A 22603-nucleotide genomic window follows, 5' to 3' on the forward strand; every position below is an offset into this window, starting at 1 on the left:
GACAATTTAAGAAAATATGATTAATGTTTTCCTTCACCTGGTTGCAGAAGAGCATCTAGACACAATTTGCGCTCTTTTCTTTCTAGCCATCTCATTTGTGGGAAGCCTCTCATGGGAAAGACGCCAGCCTAGAGTAGAGTATCTGGGAGGAAGACCTTTGCACCAAATTAAAGAAATCCAACATACTTTTAGTGATTTTCTTCTAGTAGCATTGTCATACCCATGCCCTAAAATTCCTATTTTTAATTGTACATATGAGGCACTAGAGGATACTAGTACCGATGAATACTGGGTACAGGTGTATTTTGCCGGGAAGGGAAGGATGACCCCACTTTCACTTGCTACTCATGCCTTAAAAATCGAAAAGGGTTCTGGACACAAAAGAAAAGGTTAGTTAAGCCCTCACACTTCACGGGAAGATCCCTGAACCTTAGAAGTGAAAATACCGGCTAAAATCAGGTTATTTGGCCATGGGGCCCAACCCCTCGCACCGGGGTAACTCAAACCCAATCCCAAGGATGGAATAACATTAGATTAATATATTGCGACACCCCAAGGTGGGCTCCATTATCTCAAATTATTGTTTAAATTAGTAAAGAATAGAAACCCATTATTTGGCCAAACAAACCTTAGTAACTTAAGTGACTCTATAAATAGAAGTCCTTACCCATTCTTTTCATTCCTACCAAACTAAAAGCAAGAGAAGGGAGAAAGGAGAAGAAGAAGAAGAGGGGAGCAAAGGGAGCATCTACCCATTTAATGTAAACCATCTCTCTCTCCCTACCTTATAGGAAGTTGTCTCTCTCTCTCTCTCTCGCTTCATTTCCACTCTTTCTTAAGTTAGGTGAGAGAAACCCCAATTGATTCTCACCTCCCCACTCACTAAAACTACTACCTAGGAGGGGGATTTGATGTTGGGGACTTGCTTTAGCAAGATCAATGGTTTCATTTGAACCTATGAGCCTTCCTTTGAGAAATCCCCACTTCAAACCCCAATTTGGGCAACTCAAAACCTAGAAATGGGAAAATTTCCTAAAACCCACCTTCCCTCTTATCAAGGCTACAAATTGGGAGAGGGGTTTAGTGTAGGAGACTTATCCTAGCAAAATTGATGGATCAATTTGAGTCCATGAACCCTATAAATGGTGGGTTTTGCCCAAACCCTCTATACCCCAGCATTCAAACCCAAAATTGGGTTGGGGAAAATGAAATTAAATACATGTATAGTGGATTGGGGTGACCACATAAGCCATTGGTGGTCACCACATAAACTCTCAATTGAAATTCCCTAATTTAGCTTAGTCGCACCTGGAACTTTGGGGAATTTGGATGCATTGTGTAAACCTATCTTAATTAAATCATTAATTACACTTAATCTAAGCTAATTGAGGTGGGTGAACAGCCCCCAAATATAAATTAGCCCTTATAGTCATAAAACCCTAAGTTGAGAATGATTTAAAAGAAAAGAGAAATAGGGAATGAAGCTAGAACATGTGCCTAGAGTCTCATTTCTCTATGACTGATTTATTCTCTTAAAAAACTTATGTATCTTAAGAATAGAACCAAGAAGTGACAAGACAACGCAACGCGAGGCCATCGGCTGTCCATCATCACCTAGGACTCGAGGTGAGGGGATTTTGTATGCTTTTATGGAATGCTTGTATCATAATGCATATGTGGATGAATTATGTCATTTTACATATTATTATCTTGTTCCTTGTGTAAAGTGTTGATGTGGCATGAGGATGTGGACTATGGTTGTACATGTGTGTGTGCGTGTGTATGGTATCAATGGCACTGCATGCTCAGGGTATGGGTTTGTGTACATGTGTGTGACTGGGGTGCAAGGTGGCCAATGGTTGGTGCCGATGGCACTGCATGCTCAGGGTGAGTGTGTGTGTGTGTGTGACTGGGGTGCAGGGTGGCCAACGGTTGGTGCCAACGGCACTGCATGCTCAGGGTGTGTGTGTTTGTGCATGTGTGTGTGACTGGGGTGTAGGGTGGCCAATGGTTGGTGTCAGCAACACTGCATGCTCAAGGTGAGTGTGCGTCTGTGTGTGTGTGTGTGTGTGTGTGAGTGTGTGTGTGAGTGTGTGTGTGACTGGGGTGTAGGGTGGCTAACGGTTGGTGCCGGCGGCACTGCATGTTCAGGGTGAGAGTGTGTGTGTATGTGGAGACTGGGGTGCAGTGTGGCCAACGGTTGGTATCGGCAGCACTACATGCTTAGGGTGAGTGTGTGTGTGTGCGTGTGTATGTGTAGGTGGGGACTGGGGTGAAAGGTAGCCAACGGTTGTTGTCAGAAGGACTGCATGCCCAAGGTGAGTATGTGTGTGAGTGTGATTGAATTGTGTTGTGGCATATTAGAATGCATTGGGCTAGGATAACCACCCTGGTGCTACAACCCTTGCCAATAGGGTTTTACATATTGGCTAATCCTTTCGTTTGATTGTCCGTGGTTGGGGACAATTTTCAGTGACTGAGGTGCGCAGATGCTAGTGTCGTGACAGACCCATATGCGATGTAGGATTCGGTGATTAGAGACCCTACATGCGATGTTGGATTCAATGTAGTGGTATTATGGGAGGGTTATTTATAGGGGTTTGCCGGGTAACAATGTGGTTCTGGAACCGGCACACTCCTGACCCTTAACTAGCTTGTATCCTTGGGGACTGATAATGTACATTCATGACCGGGGATAACACCTATGTTGCAGTAGCACTTATACCTCTTCGGGCTTAGAAATTGTTGCTTAAAATTATTTTATAATAATTGGATCATGTCATTGCTTTTATATAATTGCATTCATATTGATGTGGTTGGGCATGGATATTTATATTATTGCATATCTTGGATTGTCATGATTGCTTGTGTGTGTTACCCCTCATTCGGCTTCGTGGAAGTTCACTCCCGTTGTTGCCCTCGTTTTAGATGTTTATTTAGGTAATCCTTCGAAAACTGTGATTGGGGATTTGGCTCTCTATGGAGGTGACCTTTGGGATGAGGAGTTGGTTGAAACAAGCATGGATGCGTGTACAATGACTGTGCATTTGGAGTATGCTGAAGATGGGAGTATCATCTTCTCTTTTTTATTCTTTTGTATGTATCAGATGTAGCCCTATGGGGGCATAACTATATTTATGGTCTAAATGTAAAAACATTCTTTTTGTGTAAATATGATAGATATCAATAGAAATCACCATTTGATATATTTTGTTTATATTGTAAGTATGTGATCTTAGAATCATTTCAAAATCTTATGAACTTAAAGTACTGCATCGTGGATCCTGGATGGATTGTGGACACGTGTGCTTATCCATGTCACCAGCCTTCAAGTGAGTAGAGGCGGGGTGTGACAAGCATCCCAAGCAGAAGCAATAAAGAAAGATCCCAATGGAGTCAATTGCCATATGCATAAGTCCTCCACTTGATCGTTGGGAATTTTAACCTCTTTGACTGCCTTAAAAATAGTCCAGAGGAGATCCGAGTTGGTATCTGGAAGGGTCCATTCACCATTCCTTATAAAATCACCTACTTTGGCATCAGAAGCGAGGAGAGAGATATCCGCATCCTGAATCTCGTCCAAGATAGAGTTAGGTCCCCACCACTTATCTTTCCAAAATCTTGCTAGGCTCCCATTACCAGTGATCCATCTTTCATTCAGATTCACAAACCGCCACACATTCCTGACACCCAAGGCGATAGAGGACGGCCGGCAGCCCTATTAAAAGCACCATTCTTCTTGATAAATCTTGCCCTCAGAAAAGAGCTGGCAGCACGCTTGTAGAAATTAAGATTTGTTAAACAGTTTTCTTGAAACTGTATGTTGACAAATCATGATTTGTTAGGCTGTATAGCCTTCCAACTTCTAATGGTAAAATGCCAAAAAGTTGGTTACTACTCAGAGTGAGATCTAGAAAAGATGTCAACTCACCAAATTCCTTAGGAATTTCTCCTACCAGGTAATTTGAAGAAAGGTCAAGTTTAACCAGTTGAGTTAACATCCCAAGCTCTGCAGGTATCTTGCCAATAATATTGTTCCCAGCCATCTGTAGAGCTTGCAGGTTTTGGCACTGTCCCCAGGTTGATGAAAGTTCACCATGCAATTGATTATTGCTCAAATCAATGTAATTCAGCTTCTCATAAATCCCAGAGTCTTCTGATAAGTTTGCAACAAGTTGGTTATTTTCGAGTCGAACTCTAACCAAGCCTGTGCAGTTTTTGAAGCCCTTCGGAATAAGACATGTGAGATGGTTGTTAAATGCAGTGAAGTTTTCGAGTGATCCACTCATGCATAGGCCTAGTCGCAGACTACCTGATAAATGGTTATCTCCCATTTGCAAATTAACCAAATTGGTAAGATTTTCTATTTCTTCAGGGATTGACCCAGAGAGTTGATTCTCTAGCAGGTTCAAAATGGTGAACTTCTGTAGGTTTCCCAAGGTGGAAGGTATGCCTCCAGTTAGAAGATTGAAGGACAATTCTAGGTCGTTCAGATTTGCCAAATTTCCTATTTCTAGAGGAATCCTACCAGATAGTTGATTCTCAAAGAGGTGTAAAATGGTTAGGTTTCTTAAATTACCTAAAGAAACAGGGATTGAACCATTGAGATAGTTCCGAGGTAAGTATAGATTACTATGTGATTTCAAATTTCCTATTTCTTGAGGGATGGAACCTACTAGATTATTATTTTCCAGGCTTAAGGAGTTGAGGTTTGTCAAATTTCCTATTTCCCGAGGAATGGAACCCGAAAGTTGATTTTCGTATAGGTATAGAAAGTGCAGATCTTTCAACTCACCTATAGATGCAGGGATTGAACCAATGAGATTGTTTTGGTTCAAAGTAGATTGCTCAAATTACGTAAAGATTCAGGTATGGAACCAGAGAGGTTGTTGGAGAACAAGGTCAGAACAGTAAGATTTTTCAAACTTCCCATTTGGTAAGGTATCGATCCACTGAATTGGTTCTGATCAAGATACAAGATTTTAAGACTGGTAAGTAAGCAGATTTCCAATGGAATTGCATCAGAGAGTTGGTTTATAGACAGATCAAGGTAGTTGATTACCGAAATGTTAGGAATGTTCGATGGAACAGTACCAAGAAGTGTGTTATTAGTGAGATCCAGACGTGTGAGGGCAGGAAATGAAGGAAAGGGGAAGTTGTTAACCAGACCTTGCATGCCCATACTTGGTAAGGTAATTTCAGTGATGTTTCCCCTTTGGTTGCAAGCAATTCCATCCCAACTGCTGCATGGGTCAGATCGCAGAGAGGAATTGGAGGCATTAGGATCAACAGTGTCCATGAATGGAGAATAGATTGGCTTTGGTTGTTGAGACTAGCTTTCCATTTGAGGAGAGCCTTAGCTTGGTCTTCAGCAGCAATGGTAGTGCTAGCGCTGATGGAACTCAAGGCATAGGCAGTGAAGAACAGTAAGGATAGGAGATGGAAAGAAGCCATGCTTATGGTTACCTTGGGATTGAAGAGTAGGGGGAGATTTATAGTGCCAAAATGATATTTTAGGCCCATGGTGGCATGCAAAAAAGCATTTAAAATATGCATGGAAGTTACTTGATTGTACCTCGCTAGAGCCTAGAGGTGTAAAGATATATAATATACCCCGTAAAGCCTTTGATTCGATCAGATGGGAAACAATCATATTAGTTCTTGACGCCACGAACTTTCCTAGAAAGACGACTGATTGGATTTGAGTGTACATTTCCTCTGCTAAGTTTTCCATCTCCATCAATAGGGTCCCCCATGGTTACTATATTAAATAAATGATACAAGTTGATTCAAACATCTCTGACCTGAGGCATATCTATCTAGAAGCACTTGGAGCTCAACAAGGATGTTATCAAGGGGAACTAAAGCTTCACCTATTGATGATTGGCTCCTAGACAAATAATCTGCTGTTCTATTAGTCTCTCTATGCACAAATTTGAAAGAATCCTCTACAAACTTGGCAACTAGTAAGTGAATCTGTTGCAAGTGCCAAAGAGCATCAAGGGGCTCTCTTGTGCTTGTCAATATACTGAATTGAGTTGCACAAGTCTGAGCATATCAAAACTTTTGGAATCCAAAAATCTGCCACAACCTTCATCCCTCTCCTGATCCTTTCTAGCTCAACCCAAAGCATAGAATTTGTGGTAGCTGTCCCCCCTGCCAGAAGAAAGATTGGATGACAATTAGTCTCTGGCTATAACTCCATATTCAGCACCATTAGGTCTCTGGGATCAATCAGCATTCAAAATTTTCCCGTCCCAACCTATGCCGTTTCTTTTTTTTCTTTTTTTGATTGATTGATATATACTACCTCACCTACATCTGCTTGATTCCCTTGTTCAATTCAGAAGTATAATGCATGAACCATGAGATATATTATTAAAACACCCTCTTCAGCTTTCAGACCGGTGCCCAATTGACCAACTTGTCATAGCCTCTTCAACAAAGACCCAAAATAAATTAAGCCAAAAGTCAAAATAATACACTCTTCAACCAATCTATTTTTTTTTTTTTTTTTTTTTCGTTTAATGATATTTCTCTCTCTCTCTCTCTCTCTCTCTCTCGCTCTCTCTTTTTCTTGCTACATGTGGGCTCCCTGTATATAAATTATAATGCATTCTTTCCTGTGTGCCCATTGGCTTGTCATGCAAGATATCAATATATATCGTAGCGTGGTGATCCCTCCCCAAATTTGAATACCACTTAGAACACTCTTCTTTCCATCCATTGAGGTGTCAAGATTCTTACTCAATGATAACCATTGAAAATACACTTATTCTATGCCTGGAATTATTTAAAATATTTGTTTGCTTGGACTTTTCTCCCTTGGATTGTTCTATACATAGAGTTATTTAAAATGTGGAAGAGGGTTGGGCACGACACTAGTTTTCCTACATCTTGCAGCTCAACGAATGAGGGGTACAGTTATTATAGGAAGGGCATGGTGGTCATTTCCAAAGGAGGAAGAGATAGTGACACATGATGGGCACCCCATCAACGTGCCCAACTTTTCCTTAATATTTTTCTTTGTTTGGACTTTTCTCCCTTCAATTGTTCTATGCTTGGGGTTTTTTAAAATATAGGAAAGGGTTGGGCATGCTACTAGTTCTTCTAGAGTTTGACATTCAACCAATGGGAGGAGGACCTGTGATGGGAAGGGCATGGGGGTCATTTCCATAGGGGAGAGAGTGACATAGGTTGGGCATGCTGCTGGGGTCCCAGCATTTTCCCTTACAATATTTGTTTGTTTGGACTTTTCTCCCTTGAAATATTGTTGCGTTTTCTATAAGAAAGAAATGAACTAATATATAATAATTTCTTATGAGGCATTGGTTTGTCTGTTTGTTTGCAGAGTGAAAGGAAGTGAAATTTTCATACATAAAAAGTAAATATTTTTAATCATTACCTTATGGCTACTAAATTTCACTTGACTTTACATCTAAAACCATTTGCTATAAAATGTAAACTAAAAACCATATGTCAAATGTATCATTACTACATATGGAAAAAATTTTAAGTGGATTATACAATCACCTGGGATCATATGGGGTGATGATTACAAAAGTTTATTTTTTAAGTTTGAAAATCCCACTTCCTTTGCCTTCTCTTTTCCTTTGCAACCAAACATCGCATTAGATTAAAAAAAAAAAAAAAAAAAAAGGTCAAATTTCTCCATTGCTGACGAGAATAAAAAAGGGCATATGAAACAGATTGTTTGAAGTCTAAAAAAATTCTCTCTGGAGCCCAAAAAATAAATTATAAATAAATAAATAAATAAAGCACGCGAACTTGCATGCAATTCACAAAATCAAAGATAGATGATTAATTTGTCCAAAAAAGAATGTCTGTTAACAAAAAAAAAAATATATCCATGGGAAAAGGTTTGGTAATACCTATCCCTCTCCCTATATATATCTTGAATGATATTCCATCATGTGATCCTATTGGTGCTATCCGCTAGCATACTAGATATCCACGGCATACCTATCCCTATCCTTATATATATATATATCTTCATCTTCATCTTGTGAAGAGCTTTGTACTTGGGCTTATCATATCCTCTGCCAATAATGGCAAATCTAAGTCGTTTTTATTTTATCACTTTGATTGTTTTATCAATATGTCTTTCATCTTCTCCAGCGACATCTGTTAGACCCCTTGGCCAATTTCGAAATTATCTCACAAGTCCTACTACCATCAAATCCAATCTTAATTTCGGTAAGATGGTGTATACCCAAATAATTATGCATGAGTGATTTGTTGATGAGTTAGAAACATAGAAGGCATATATATCCGGCCTATTCTCTAGGAGGACTCTAATCAGGAAGGGATCTATCGCAGGTCTGTACAATGGTTTTCTTTGTTTTTATTTGTTAATTAATAAATTTATGGTAATTCATCACTCACAAATAGCCTTACAATGGTTTTCCATCTTTTTGTTTTTTATTCCTTTATTAACTTTACATAAAGTGATGAATTACCATAAATTTATTATTATTATTATTATTATTTTGCTAAAGAAGTGAATATTATTAAAAGCAAAATGAGAACAATTTGTAAGTGATGAATTACCCATAATAGCCTTATAAAGCCATTTGGAGTTAGCACATAAAATCTTGTCCAAGTATGATACTGTATGGCCCTCAACTAGTGCAGAGAACCATTTTATGGATCACACGCATTTGATACGATTTGGTCACATTTTGAGCTAATTTTGAGCTTGATCACCATACAAATGGAAAAACTTGGAAATATCTTCACTGCGATATAAGAAAAAATAATAAATCGAATGGCTACCATGCAAGCGGCAGCATGCGTGCCACACCTCTGTGCCAGACCTAGGTTGAGTGCAGCCTAGGCTTTTGTGCGCCCCTAATTTGGCCCATGCCAACCTGAACCAGCCTTGCCAACCCCACTCCCGACCCATCCCTGTTGTGTGTACGAGGGGCTCAGCCCCTTATGTGCATGTCGGGCCACATCCCCTACGCTCATCAGACCCCAACCTATCCTCCCCTTTCGTGCATGCCAACAGAAGCCCAAGCCCGTGCCATGCTCCCCTATTGCGTGTGGCCCAAGCCAAAACCCTAAGTAACTTGGGCATGGCCTTCTAGCTTCTTGGCTTCTCTTCTTCCCTTGCTCCTTCCCTCTCCTTTTTTGGCTTCTCCCAACCTCTTCTTCGCCTGAATTTTTTTTTCTACAAGGAGATCTCACTCCCCTCTTTCAATTTGAACATTCATCCCCAATAACAACTTCCTATAGCCTAAGAAAATTACCCCTTTACCCCTACAAACACACAAGCCCAGATTGACATCTTGTCACAGTCCACGATTCGGTGGGCCCTCGTTGAAGATTCCATGAATCGGATGCACCTACTTTGAGCCAGAAACCCCTTTATACAATGAGGTCGTAATCCTATTTTTGTATAAATATGCATTTTATTTTGAATTTTAAAAAATAGGCTTCATTTATCAGTACCGGCCGAGCTTGATTGATCTATTCTTCGATTCCATTCATTTGTGAGAAAATGAAATTCTATCCTCTGGGTCGAAACTTTGGGGGTTGTCTATTGTCGTGTTTGATGGAGGAAGAAAGAAGGAGGAAGAGGCAAAGGAGAAGAGAGAAAATGATTAACAAATAAATAAACAAATAAGAAAAGAACTAGTAAACAAGTGAAAAAGAGGGGCAATTTGCGTATTTAAAAGGAGGAGGGGAGAAGAAGATGTAAAAATTGAAATGTAGGAGAATATTGGAAAAAAAGTTGAAGGTAGAAGAGTTTTAGTAAATATGGGCTAAGTGTAAGGGAGTGATAGTAATTGCCCCTACAAAATAATAACCATAGCGCACAGTTTTCGTTTCAGCTTTTAGAACGAGGTTTTTAATGATAAAATACACCTATTTGCAAAGTTCCGACTACTTTGGGAGGCATTTGATTAGTTCATCGCCACCAAGGAAATTTTTATTATTTAAAAAAAAATCCTAAAAATGCAAGATTTATCCGAAAGAAGGCTTGTGGAAATAAATTTCACGAACTGATGTATTGATTAATAAACAAACTAGTCAAGCATGTTGCTATTTCTTGTACTTCTAAGATTTGGGATGCTTCTCCATCTTTTATAAATTATGAGCTTGATTGGGACCTTCAACATAGGTCTAGATTTTGTTTTATGTAATTTTCACTGTCTTCCTCTTGCTTTGAGTCTCTTTTCTGCTGATGGCCATGCCGAAGGTGGAAAAGAGGCTTGAAGGGTATTTGTATCTTTATATTTGATGATTAAATATACTTTTACTCACATTTAGCAAAAAAAAAAAAAAAAAAAACCACTATGCTTATTGTTGTCTATATTCTTATATTCGTCATATGATCATGATAAGAAGGGGTTCCAAGAAGTTGCCTTTTTTTTTTTTTGCTAAAAGGTCATTTTATTAAAATAGAATAAATGAAAACAAAGAGAAAAACAAAAGGGCAGGCCGATCCCACTAAACCCACTTGCAACCTCCACCTTCGGCTTGGCCATCAGCAGAGGGAACAAGCAAAGGGCTTAGCCAAATCGAAAACGGTGCCTGTCCAACGCATCAGAAGCTAACTCATCAACTATATGTCTCGGGAACTCCACTGAGAATTCTGAAGTACAAGATTTAGATGCTTTCCTAGCCAGAAAATCAGCGACTACATTAGCTTCACGAAAACAGTGAGTGATCTTCCATTGCACCAACTCCAAAAAGGAAATAACAGATCTCCATTTCTGCAGGGCAAACCATGGAATCTCCCTTCTATGAACTGCTGAGACCACGGACGCTGAGTCTGACTCAATCCAAACACCCCTAGCATGATAGTGTCTAGCTAGCAGAATACCCTCCAAGACTGCCTCAAATTCAGCTTCATATATTTGTTTGACTCCCAGAAAAATGCTAAAAGAGTCGATTACGTTGCCTTTATCATCCCGTAAGACACCACCCGCACCTGCATTACCTGGGTTACCAAGCGAACTTCCATCCACATTGATCTTCATCCACGCCCTGGAAGGCTTACACCAGTGAACCTCAAGAGGTGAAGGGGAAGGTGGATTTCTAATACTTAGACCTATCTTCCTGCAGGTCATCAAGTCTGAAATCGAACGAACTTCTTCACTTGATCCGTCACAGCAAAGCTGAACCTCTTGCCTAATACTTTGAAAGACATACCGCCCTGCCCTTTCTTTATTTTCCTGCCTTCTTTTATTTCTTTCCCACCAAATATGGTTGATAGTGATGATCAAGCCCAACTTCCATGGCTTCTTTAGCTGAATCACTTGAGATTTCCTCTTCCACCACTGGAACAATGATTGAATGCTTGGATGATTTACCCACGCCACTCCAAAAAAATCTAAAAAACTCTTCCATATTGATATGGAGAATGAACAGTGTAAAAAAATATGAACCATACTTTCTTCAGCCTTTCCACACAGATTGCATCTGGATGGGAGATAAACACCTTTTTGGCAAACCAGGTCGTCCGTTGGGATTCTACCATGCACCACTCTCCATCCAAAAATGGAGTGTCTTGGGGGAAGATTCTTCTGCCAAATCAAAGAAGACCAGTTCACTTTCAAGGATTTCACTCTAACAGCCTCCCAAGCCGACCTTGAGGAGAAATACCCTGAAGGAACTAGCGACCACACCCTGAAATCCTCCATCTGCAAACTCGGAATGTCAATCCTTTTAATCTGTCCAAAAATTTCATTAAGCATAGGAGATACTACCTCAGGTAGACGCCATTCTCCATTTATGACAAACTCCCCCACCTTTGCTGACGTAGAGAGAGTATGGTCACTATCCAGCGAAAGAAGTTCCATAATGGATTTTGGACCCCACCATTTATCCTTCCAGAAATTTGCAAGCTGACCGTTCCCTATGATCCAGCGCTCCTTGTCATCCACAAAGGACCACATTTTCCTGAGACCTGCAAAAATAGTGGAGGTGTTGCAATTTTTGAAAGATCTTCCATCCTTCTTTAGGAATCGAGCTCTGAGAAAGGTTAACGCTGCTGTCTTCCCCGTTTTGATCCTCCAAATCAATTTGCACAGCATTGCTTTATTGGAATCTCGCAGTCTCCTAAGACCCAGCCCTCCCTCATCCTTGGGCTTACACATAGAGTCCCACTTCACTGTGACAGCCTTAACCGTATCTACATCACCTGTCCAAATAAAATTTCGCATCCATTTCTCCATCATCGCCACAAGAGATGCAGGCCACCAATAAACAGAGAAGCTATGAGTCGGCATCCCCGAAAGCACCGATTTAACCAATTCCACCCTACCTGCCATTGACAACAATTTCCCTTTCCAACCCGCCAGTCTCCCCTTAACCTTATCCATAATCGGCAACAAAGTTTCTTTTTTAATTCTTCCCTTGAAGATTTCCACACCTAGATACCTTGTAGGGAAGGTACACATGGGAATGCCTAAAGTTTCAGATATTCGATGCTTCCTGGAAGGTGATATTTTCCCCAAAAAAAGTTTACTTTTTTCTAAGCTGATGCCCTGCCCAGAAAACTCTTGGTACTTTAGAAGAAATTCTTTAAGAGTCCTCACATACCTCATAGAAGCATTGGAGAAGATGAATATGTCATCTGCAATTAGAATATGGGCAGGAGTTTTGACACCGCGAGGCCCATGAATTGGCTTCAGTTGATTAATCTCAATCAGATGCTTTAAACCTCGCGATAGCACTTCCTCCGCAATAATAAAAAGCATGGGAGATATTGGGTCCCCTTGCCTCAGCCCTCTCTCCACACCAAAATAACCCTGTGGACCTCCATTAATCAAAATCGATATCTTAGAGGATATCAAAATTTGGTTCAGCCATGTTATCCACTTCTCTGTGAATCCAAAGCGCCGCAGCACCTGAAACATAAAGGACCACGAAAGAGTATCATATGCTTTCTTGATGTCAATTTTTAATCCCAGACCTCCCCCTCTCATAGAAACAAACATCATATTGGCCAGTTCTGAGGCCACACTAATGTTGTCATGGATTAACTTTCCTTTTTGAAATGCCCCCTGCTCTTCAGATATCAGCCTAGGGAGCAAATTAGCAAGCCTCATTGCCATAATTTTGGAAAGAATTTTACAATAAAAATTCCCCATACACAGTGGCCGGAATTTATCGATAGAAGATGCTCCCTCCTCCTTAGGAATAAGAACCAAAAAATTGTTGTTCACACCATTGGGCAATCGACTAGAACTAAAGAAATACTTAACTGCATTACACACCTCTAACTCGACAATATTCCAGCATCTTCTAAAGAAAGCTCCAGAAAATCCATCCGGACCAGGAGAGCTATCTGGGTCCAGGTCCCAAACAGCTCTTTTGATTTCTTCATTCCCTGGTAAGACATCAAGCACATAGTGATCACCTTGATGAAGAACCATAGGTATAGTTTCAAGAAGCTCCACATGCTCCACTAAAGGCACAGCTTTGTAAAATTGCTCATATGACTGAACTGTATAATTCCCTATCTGGTCGTTACCTTCCACCAAAGTCCCATCAGGAGTTTTGAGGCTTCTTATAGAGTTTCTGAGTCTTCTCATTTTAACAGAAAAATGAAAAAACCTAGAATTGCGATCCCCTTGCTTCATCCATCTAACTTTGGCTTTTTCGGCCCAAAGCTTTTCATGGTTTTCCATTGCTTTTATTAGAGAGGTCTTCGCATCCGCTTCTAACCCAAACAAATGATCATCCATGCCATTTATTTCAATAGTCTGTTGCACCTGCGCTAGCTTATCCTTGGCTTCCTCAAGGGCTTTATTGAAATTCGGGAAAGCCTCTCTCCCCCAATTACGGAGCACACCCTTCAGCCTTTTGAGTTTCAGCATGAGAACAAATATCGGATTCCCTGAGACCCACTCTTCCCATGATGTGGCAACTACCTGCTCAAAATCTCCATGTTCCATCCAGAACTTATGGAACCTAAAGGGACAATTAATGGGCCGTTGAGATAATATTGAGGTGAACAATAATGGAGAATGATCCGAAGCAATTCTAGGGAGGACTCGTTGGCCACAATCCTGGAAAAAGTCAATCCATTCTTCATTACAAAAACATCTATCCAGAACCGCCGAAACATTACCACGACGTCTATTGTTAGACCAGGTGAATTTCCTCCCCGATGATGGCACTTGGGCCATCCCACAAGCATCCACCAGAGCACCAAACTCAGCAGCTGAACCCATACTAAAATTCCCTGGCCCCCTTTTTTCATGGGAGAACAAAGTCGCATTAAAATCCCCAAGTATAGCCCAAGGGAGAAGAGGCTGGGGGAGATCAGCCACTAGCTTCAACCACAGATCCCTTCTTCCTACTCTAAAGCTGCTGGCATGAATGAAAGAAATCTGCAACCATTTCGATTCCCACTTAATAATAATCGAAATGTGCTGCTCAGACTCAAAGACAACAGCTGGGGTGTTCAAATTTCTCTTCCATAAAATCCACAAATTAGAGGGCTTCCCTCCTCTACAATTGTAGATGAAAGAACTATTGAATCCCAATTTATTAAAAAATAAATTTGGAAAAGCACTTACCTCAATCATCGGCTCTGCTATACATATAATGTCCGGAGCTCTATCCTTAATAAAATGTCGTAAGGCATTCCTGCCTGCCGCCTTCTTAATCCCTCTGATATTCCAAAACAGGATCTTCATAAAATCACCCATGGAGCACAGTCTCACGGTCAGACCTTGACGCCTGCCCCGTCACTGCGATTGTCTTCCCTTTTCTACTTTCTTCCTCTGCCCGGCATATTGCATTATCCAATTCCGCAATCTCTTGGTGTTGAATAATCATCTTGCCTCCTAAGTACTGAGATGACGCCATGCTAGAGACCACATGAACCTCCTCGCCCCAGTTTTGAGTTCTCCCACTCTTGCCACCTCTGACTTGGGTTCTTCCTCCACGAGCGGTGGTATACGACACTCTATTCTTGCGAGGACGTAATTTACGCTGTACCTTCTCACTCCCCGTATTTTCTGGCACACCTACCATGATCGGACCAGCAGCCTTATTCATATTTTCTTCCTCAGAAGCCTGCGTTTCCTTCTCAGAGGAAGAGAAATCAGATTCAGCTGGGTCTGATCCATATCCATATCCACCTTCACCAAGTGGATTATCCACCATAAACGGATCATGGGCATTTGTAGTAGGAGCGTGAGATATTGGGAGGAATATCTCCAAATCACCTTGATTCCTATCCATACTACCGTCCAAAATTGTAGTGGAATCTCCCATTGGAAGAGCTCCATTATTTATGGTATTTTCCTTAATCAAAAGAGGCTGAATATATCCTTCCACATTAGCCCTTTCCATGTCACAAGAAACATCAGGATTTGTCGCCGTTGAGATCTGCCCATCCTCTGTCCGGCCACCACCTCCTTGGTCCAAATTCACAGCAGCATCTCCCCTTAAGCCTTCATCGGACCTCTCCTTATCTTTCTTCTCCCTGCATTGGTTGATAGAGTGACCCAGTTTTTTACAAAAAAAACATCTGTCAATCTCGTCTTCATACAAGATTCTCTGTTTAAACCAGAATAAAGTGTTCGTTCTCGGTTGCTTTCTCTCCACCTGGATCTCCTCCACACGAGAACCCCCAATTTCCACCTCTACAAGGATACGTGCATAGCTACCCATAGTAGCGTTCCTCGTCCGGCGGTCTATCTCCACAGGGCGGCCAGAGGCCTTTGCCATTGATAATAAAATTCGCTCATGCCAATATTCCATAGGCAATTCAGGATAGCGAATCCAAACTAATTTAGTTTGGGTATGGTCATCATGAATACTAAATTCTGGGCGCCAGCGCTGAAATCGAATGACTTGTCCCTTCACCTTAACTGGACCTCGTTTCCACATCGATGACATGTCCCCTTCGATTTCAAATCGGAGAAGAATGAAGCCTTTCCCTAAGGGAGCAAGATTTACACTACCTTTTAGATTCCAGGCCTCCTTGGCAGCACTTCGCACATCATTCATTGAAATATAACGGAAATTGACTCTCCCAATCAGCGCAAAGTCGAAACTTTGCAGCTTCTCCTCATATGCTTCCTGAGGGATAACTACCTTAGTGAGGGGCCCTGCATGAATCGGATCTGGAAGGTTCTCGATGTTCGGAAGGGTTCTCTTCGTCACCGTAGCATAGGATTTCTCCCTCTGGACAATCCCGCCATCCCTGAATACAGGTAAAGCGTCGATGGTAGCCTCCACCTGAAACTGCTTCTCAGTCCCCTTCGCTATGTTTCTGGCAGATCTTGTTTCAGTCTCATGCTGTACGCTAGGGGCCTCCCCAGGATCCTGGAGGGAATGAAGCCTATGTTCAACCGACCAAAAATCAGTGATTTTTTTTTGTTTACCTCTATCCGGTGGCCGATCCCCATGGGATCCCAGTATTCCCTCCGCCTCAGAGCTACACTCTCCTTCGTCGTTCATCTCTCAAAACGCACCAAAGATCCCAAAATTTTTCTGTTCGTCGGACGCCGGACCTGCTCGTCGGACGCCGTGAGAACCAGACCTGCTCTGCTCTCGTTTTGATCTATCGGATCTGCTCCGTGAGAACCAGATCTGCTGCTGTCTGAAGTTCGGATCTGATCTGCTGCTCTGCTGTCTGAAGTTCGGATCTCGAAAGAACTTCCACCGCTGTCTGAATTTCTGATCTGGTTGATCTGATCTACTCTGCTCTGCTTGGTTCGTCGCTCACGCTTTGCTCGCCGAAGAGGAGAACCTATCGCGTTCAGAGTGCCCTTCGCCGGAGAGGAGAAGCCTACCCTCTTTCTCCTTCTCTGTTGATTCGTTTATTTTTAAACAAAAGGTGATTTTTGAAGATCCTCCTGTTCGATGTGTGGTGTGTAGCAAGTATTTTTGTCCATCACGAAAGGGAAAGGAGAAGATGCCAGCAGCTTCAAGTGATGTAGAGAGACCGGTGGTTCAGTGCCGTCGGCAAGAATGGAGGCCACGGGCACTCTCACTCTCACTCTCCGCAACCTGGTTCAGGCCACGGGCACTCTCACTCTCACTCTCCCGGGAGGAAGTTGACTTTATCAATGTCATTACCTTAATTTAAGACCTATAATAGAACCTGAGAAATGATTTAAGAAATTAAATATGACTGAGCTGAAGATCATGGCATCATGCATCCACATCAAGAGTACAAATCCGTACATCCAATGCTTTTTTCATGAAGTTTACTTGGGCGACAAACCATCCCATTCTTTGAGGATAAGGTTTGCCATTGGAAACATAGAAATGTTTGGTGCAAAGTACAAGCAATGTTTTTATTTTGGTACCAAGCTCAAACAATGACAAACCATGTTTTTGAGAATGAAAGGAACCTTATTACTTTTTGTTGTATTTAATTCAAGAAATAAAAAACACTGTCTGCCCTTATGTGTCTTTACGCCTAGATATAGATGGCTACAAAAAGATCATGATACCCTTATGTAACCTTTAACTGGTGCAATGGCCGTGCAAGTATACAAGGTTCTCTTGTCCTTAATTTAAATGAGTTTTAAAACATCTCATTTGTCTTTTTTGAAATTGTAGTTTTTCCTCCCTCGTGATTCTTTACGTTTTAATTCTTGGTATTTGCTTTTGCATAATGCACTTTCTGTATTACATGTTTAGTTCCACATTGAAAGTGAAGTAGGAGTAAGAGAAGAGGTACGTATATACATTGTAATGAGAAATATAAACGATAAGAGCTTTTGAAGGGAAGTCACCCTCCTCCAATGGGTTGGTTGGGTTTGGAGTACTTTTTTTCACACATGCGAACCAAGCTGAGCCGAGATGGTGTGTCTACTCTTAAACACAATAGGTTACCCCCATGTTTTAAGACGCTCCCACGTACCCACCCATTGACCCGACTATAATCATATTCTCCATTGATAGAGAAGCATATCTCATTTCACCATGTATATAAACAATCTTATTATCCTACCGAACGACATAATTTCTTGTATTCTTTATGTGACTTTTTGTTTATGATTTTAATTCTTTCTACATCGTTTTAAGGTTCCGTTTCTACAGGATTTTGCCTTCCTGACAGACCCATTGGAGATGTTGTAGCTTGCATTGAGTTTTGGGCTTTGTTTTGTTTGTTTTGATGGTTGCTTTTTGATCTCATGGGTCTACTCTGTACATGAGATTGCTTCATAGATTTTCTTTGAGCTTGTCCATTTTTCCTTCTTTAATTTCTCTGAACATATGGGAAAAATATAGTTTTGTTTTCATTGTGGTGAGAAAGGAAGAGATGAGAAACCAGTCCTTGTTCTTAATATCCCAATGGTTGTTGGGTAATGATTATGGTGATAATTTCCTGTATATAATTGATATTCAAACTTTATCCTTTTTGTGTATATATATCATGCCTTCGGGTCCAAATGTATATAATTATGGTATCGCCATTTGGGTATCAGGTATATGGGAATTATTACAGGTAAAACTTAGTCTTCCGCTGATTTGATGAGTTGATGTTAACTTCTTATGCTGTGGTGGAATACAGTGTCTGATGATCCTGGCAGGTTTGGGTTAACCGGTGTTAACTCGGTCACCGCTCCGGTTCAGGGTGAACGGGGTGTGACAGTAATTGTGTTGGAAGGATCGGTTGTTACAGGAGATTTCCTCTGCACTAGGGTTCGTGTTTGGGTTGATGAAGATGGCATCGTGACAAGGGTTCCTGCTATTGGTTAGGACTTCCAAGTAGATTATACTTAAAGTTCTACATATCATTTGTAATGTAATAATAATTGTGAAAAGGAAGCCCCATGGATAATTTGTATGAATCTTAAACCTAAATAAGAGTGGCTTAATAAATAAGGGTAGGTGTTTGGGTTGATGAAGATGGCATCGTGACAAGGGTTCCTGCTATTGGTTAGGACTTCCAAGTAGATTATACTTAAAGTTCTACATATCATTTGTAATGTAATAATAATTGTGAAAAGGAAGCCCCATGGATAATTTGTATGAATCTTAAACCTAAATAAGAGTGGCTTAATAAATAAGGGTAGTTCCTATTGATTAATAGTAAGCTATCTGTTCTAAAAAATTTGGTTCTCTCTCTCTCTCTCTCTCTCTCTCTCTCTCTATACACACACACATGCACAAGGTTCCTAATCTTGGGATCAATCTCGACTGTCGATCAATATTGATTTGGATTGCTCTAAATCTAACCTCAAGGGGTTAATGCAGTTGGCTTGGAGGGGACACGGTACTCTACCTCAGGAAGCAAGGTCACATGATCAAACATTCGCCACTGCACCTAACTTCTTGGGGTCACCGCACGAGAGCTTTTGTCTTTAACTTTGTTAAAAAGAAAAGGGTTTTTATTATCTTCTTACACTTGGATTGTACTAATAGATCAATAGGAAATCGATTTTGACCAATATTGATCCAATCCAAGAGATTTCAGGGATCCCGATCCAATTTTTAAAACCATGTGCACAAAAGTGCATAAAAGCCCTTCTAATAATCGGTAGAGCATAAACTTGCTTTTTGAGGAGATCCCCAATCCTAGGGTAATCCCATTGACACGGGTGAAGGGTCAAAAAAAAAAAAAAAAAAAAAAAGACATTTTTTTTATTGAGAAACAATTGTATTTTGTCTGATCTGGATTAATATAGGTCATGGATTGAATTGATATCATCCAAGGCCAATTGCAATATCTTAAGCCATGGGTTTAATACGAAAGTATCTGGCCATCTACTTTGTTTTGTTGATTGGTTTGTCAAGGCTCAAGTATGTGGTTAGGAGAACTTGATGATCTCATATATGTTCATCATATATTGTGAGTCCAGATCAGCTCCTCACATGGGGATAGGAGTTATCCTCCCCACATGGGCGAGAAACGTCCATTGGGGATCCTTCTTCTCGCCCAGGTGGGGATCCTTTTCCCTTAGAATTTCAACTGAAAATCAATGTCCTTGAAGGAGATGGATGAGAGGGGATGGGGGTTGATGTCTAACAACTTTATTAATAAAAATAATCAAAGAATGAGAGAGAAAACATCAATGAGGTACTCTTCCATTTTTGACATGATCTTCAGCAGAAAAACAGCCAAACAAAGATGGACTGACTGAGTTGATGATTATTATTATCATGAATCAACATCAACAGTACAAATCCGTACATCAAATGCCAGTTGATGATAAAATTGAATAAGAAAGTCTATGATCATGGATGTGCTACTGTGATAACGATTGTAATACTTTATTCAGTATTCTTGAGGTCAAGAAGTGGAATTTGAAGTTCTATCGAAGATTACTTGGGCAACAAATCATCCCACTTTTGAGGATAAGGTTTGCCATTGCAAACATGGAAAAATTGGTGAAACAATGTCAAACCACATCTTCAAGAATGTAAGGAATCTCAGGACTACCAGAGGGTCGAAACTCTGACCTTCTAACAGTTGTGTGCTTATTAGCTTTCGGGGTCAGGATTTAAGGAGTGGAAGGCTTTTCGGTTTCATCTTTCTTTTCTTGTCTCTCATCTTTTCATCTCTTCTCTCGTTATTTTATTTAGATTTTTTTTTTTGTATTTCATTTTGTAGGGATCCATGGAGCCACCCCATTAAGTGGGGATAAGACTGAATTTGTTGTTATTTGTTGGGTTGATTAGGATTTTTTTTTCCAATATAGTCCCTTAATTTTAAAGACCTTCTACCCGGATTTTAGGGTTTTTCCATAGTTCCCTTTCTTCATAGCTAGAAAAACGTACCCAATGCACGAAGCTCCATTTCTTTTTGAGTCTTCTGAAAAAGAAGGTCTAAAAACCAACTTCTTCTAGTTTTGCCTTGGAATGTGCGTGTATATATTTTTGTCTTCTAATTAAAAGAAATTAAACAAAGTTTTCCTTCACAACGATGGGATGATCCATATGGGAATCCCCTTCTCTCTTCCCCTATTGTATTGTGATGGACCACAGTCCACGGTGAATGAAAACTCAATGAGTTTACTTGTCACTGTACATTTGTGATCCCTACCGTACTATTGATGCTCTGAAATCTCTTTGTCTCTTCCCTTGATTGGGTATCCAGATGTACTGTAAGGGACATTTTAGCCATGTTATCAAGTTTTCCATTTGTATCTTTTTCTTTCATCGCTTGCAATATTAATCCGGTTTGGGATTTCCCATTTTGGTGACTAGCTTACACCACCTCTTTGTCGAAACTCTGATTGTGTTGGGAGGAATTTCTTTTCTGATTTTTTTGAATACTTTTAATTTCGATTGATTTTATTCTTGTGTTTTAATGAATACATGGTTAATTTGATGGAAATAAAATAATAATTTATATAAAAAATAGAACATTACCTTTCTTCTCCTAATGATCAACCCCAACCATGCCCCACCCCTTCCAGTGTCAACTATCATACCGGTGGGCCAAGGCCCTATTTTTTTTTAAAGATGCAAAATATATAAATTTTATTCATTTTGAATCTTATTTCCCCAAGAATATCTCTTCATTTTTTTTTTTTTTGGAAGGGGGGGGGGGGGAAGAGGTAATATTTTCAGAAGATTGTATCAAAAGCAAAAATATTGGATTGAAAACTGTTATTACTTTTCATTGATCTTATCGGTATTTATACAATTGGTATAGGAATGATTACAAGGAAGCAATCCAAAAGTTCAACCTCATCACCAAGATGATTTGTTGTGCTGTTATCTATCATATTTGATGGAAGATGAATAAATACGTGTGGACTTCTAAATCTCATACCTTTTAATCAGATTTGGAGAGTCTATCAATTTTGAGACAAAGACAGGTCCACCATATTCATATCTATGATTCAGACTATGCTAAGAACTGTTACATTGTTTCCTCGTAGGGCCTTCAAGTCCAACTTCTCTAATTAGCTTTCGTTCTTCCCCCTTTTTTGTGGGTTCGAGTAATCGAGTGTTCCTATATGTGATCTCCTTTGAGGTGTTCTTGTATAGTCCTTTTCTTACTTTATAAAATCTGTATTCACAATTTAAAAAATAAATAAATAAATAAAAAATAAAAATCAGAAGTTCAAATTCGAAAATGGAAGGACACCTAATTACTACTATGTACTTAATAATCCCCCTCAAGTAGAGAGGTCAAATGGTGAATCAACTTACCGACAAGGGAATATTCCAAAGGCTTTGTGAAGACATCTGCTACACATAGGCCTGCTTGTACCGATACATATGGGCAGTTTATAGTAATCCAAATTGCAGTTTCTTGCAAATTTAATGGCAATCTAATTCAACATCATGGAAAACTGGGTTGGAAGCAATGTAAAGAGCTGTGAAGATTAGAAACAAAAAAGTCTTTAGGGGCGGTTTTTTCCACCGCTAAACCTATTAAGACGCCTCTAATGCCTTTAGGGACAGTTTTAATAATCACCGGATAACTATCACTAAATGTGGCGTCGCTATTGTTTTTTTTTTTTTTTTTTTTTCATGAGTACGTAAAAGGGTTTTTTAGGGACATTTTGTAAATTTATAACTTAAAATACCATTAATGCCCCTAATATGAAATACCAATTTTTTAAAAATTGTAAAATATATTTTTAGTGGCGAGCTTTTACCGTGACTAACCTTTATTTGCGGACACAAAAATAACATC

At 40.1% G+C, this 22603-nt stretch overlaps 1 protein-coding gene across 1 annotated transcript; it reads right to left on the reverse strand.

The window, feature by feature from the left end:
• Positions 1-3797: 3797 nt before the first annotated feature.
• On the reverse strand, positions 3798-14210 carry LOC122089570 (MDIS1-interacting receptor like kinase 2-like). Its single transcript, XM_042659303.1, has 3 exons — positions 13702-14210; positions 13394-13560; positions 3798-4579 (listed from the first exon to the last, which is right to left on the reverse strand). The coding sequence occupies exons 1-3, from the start codon at positions 14208-14210 to the stop codon at positions 3798-3800; spliced, it is 1458 nt and encodes a 485-aa protein (XP_042515237.1).
• Positions 14211-22603: the final 8393 nt, after the last annotated feature.

This window comes from Macadamia integrifolia, chromosome 9 (assembly GCF_013358625.1).
Source record: "Macadamia integrifolia cultivar HAES 741 chromosome 9, SCU_Mint_v3, whole genome shotgun sequence".
In the NCBI taxonomy this organism is placed as follows: domain Eukaryota; kingdom Viridiplantae; phylum Streptophyta; class Magnoliopsida; order Proteales; family Proteaceae; genus Macadamia; species Macadamia integrifolia.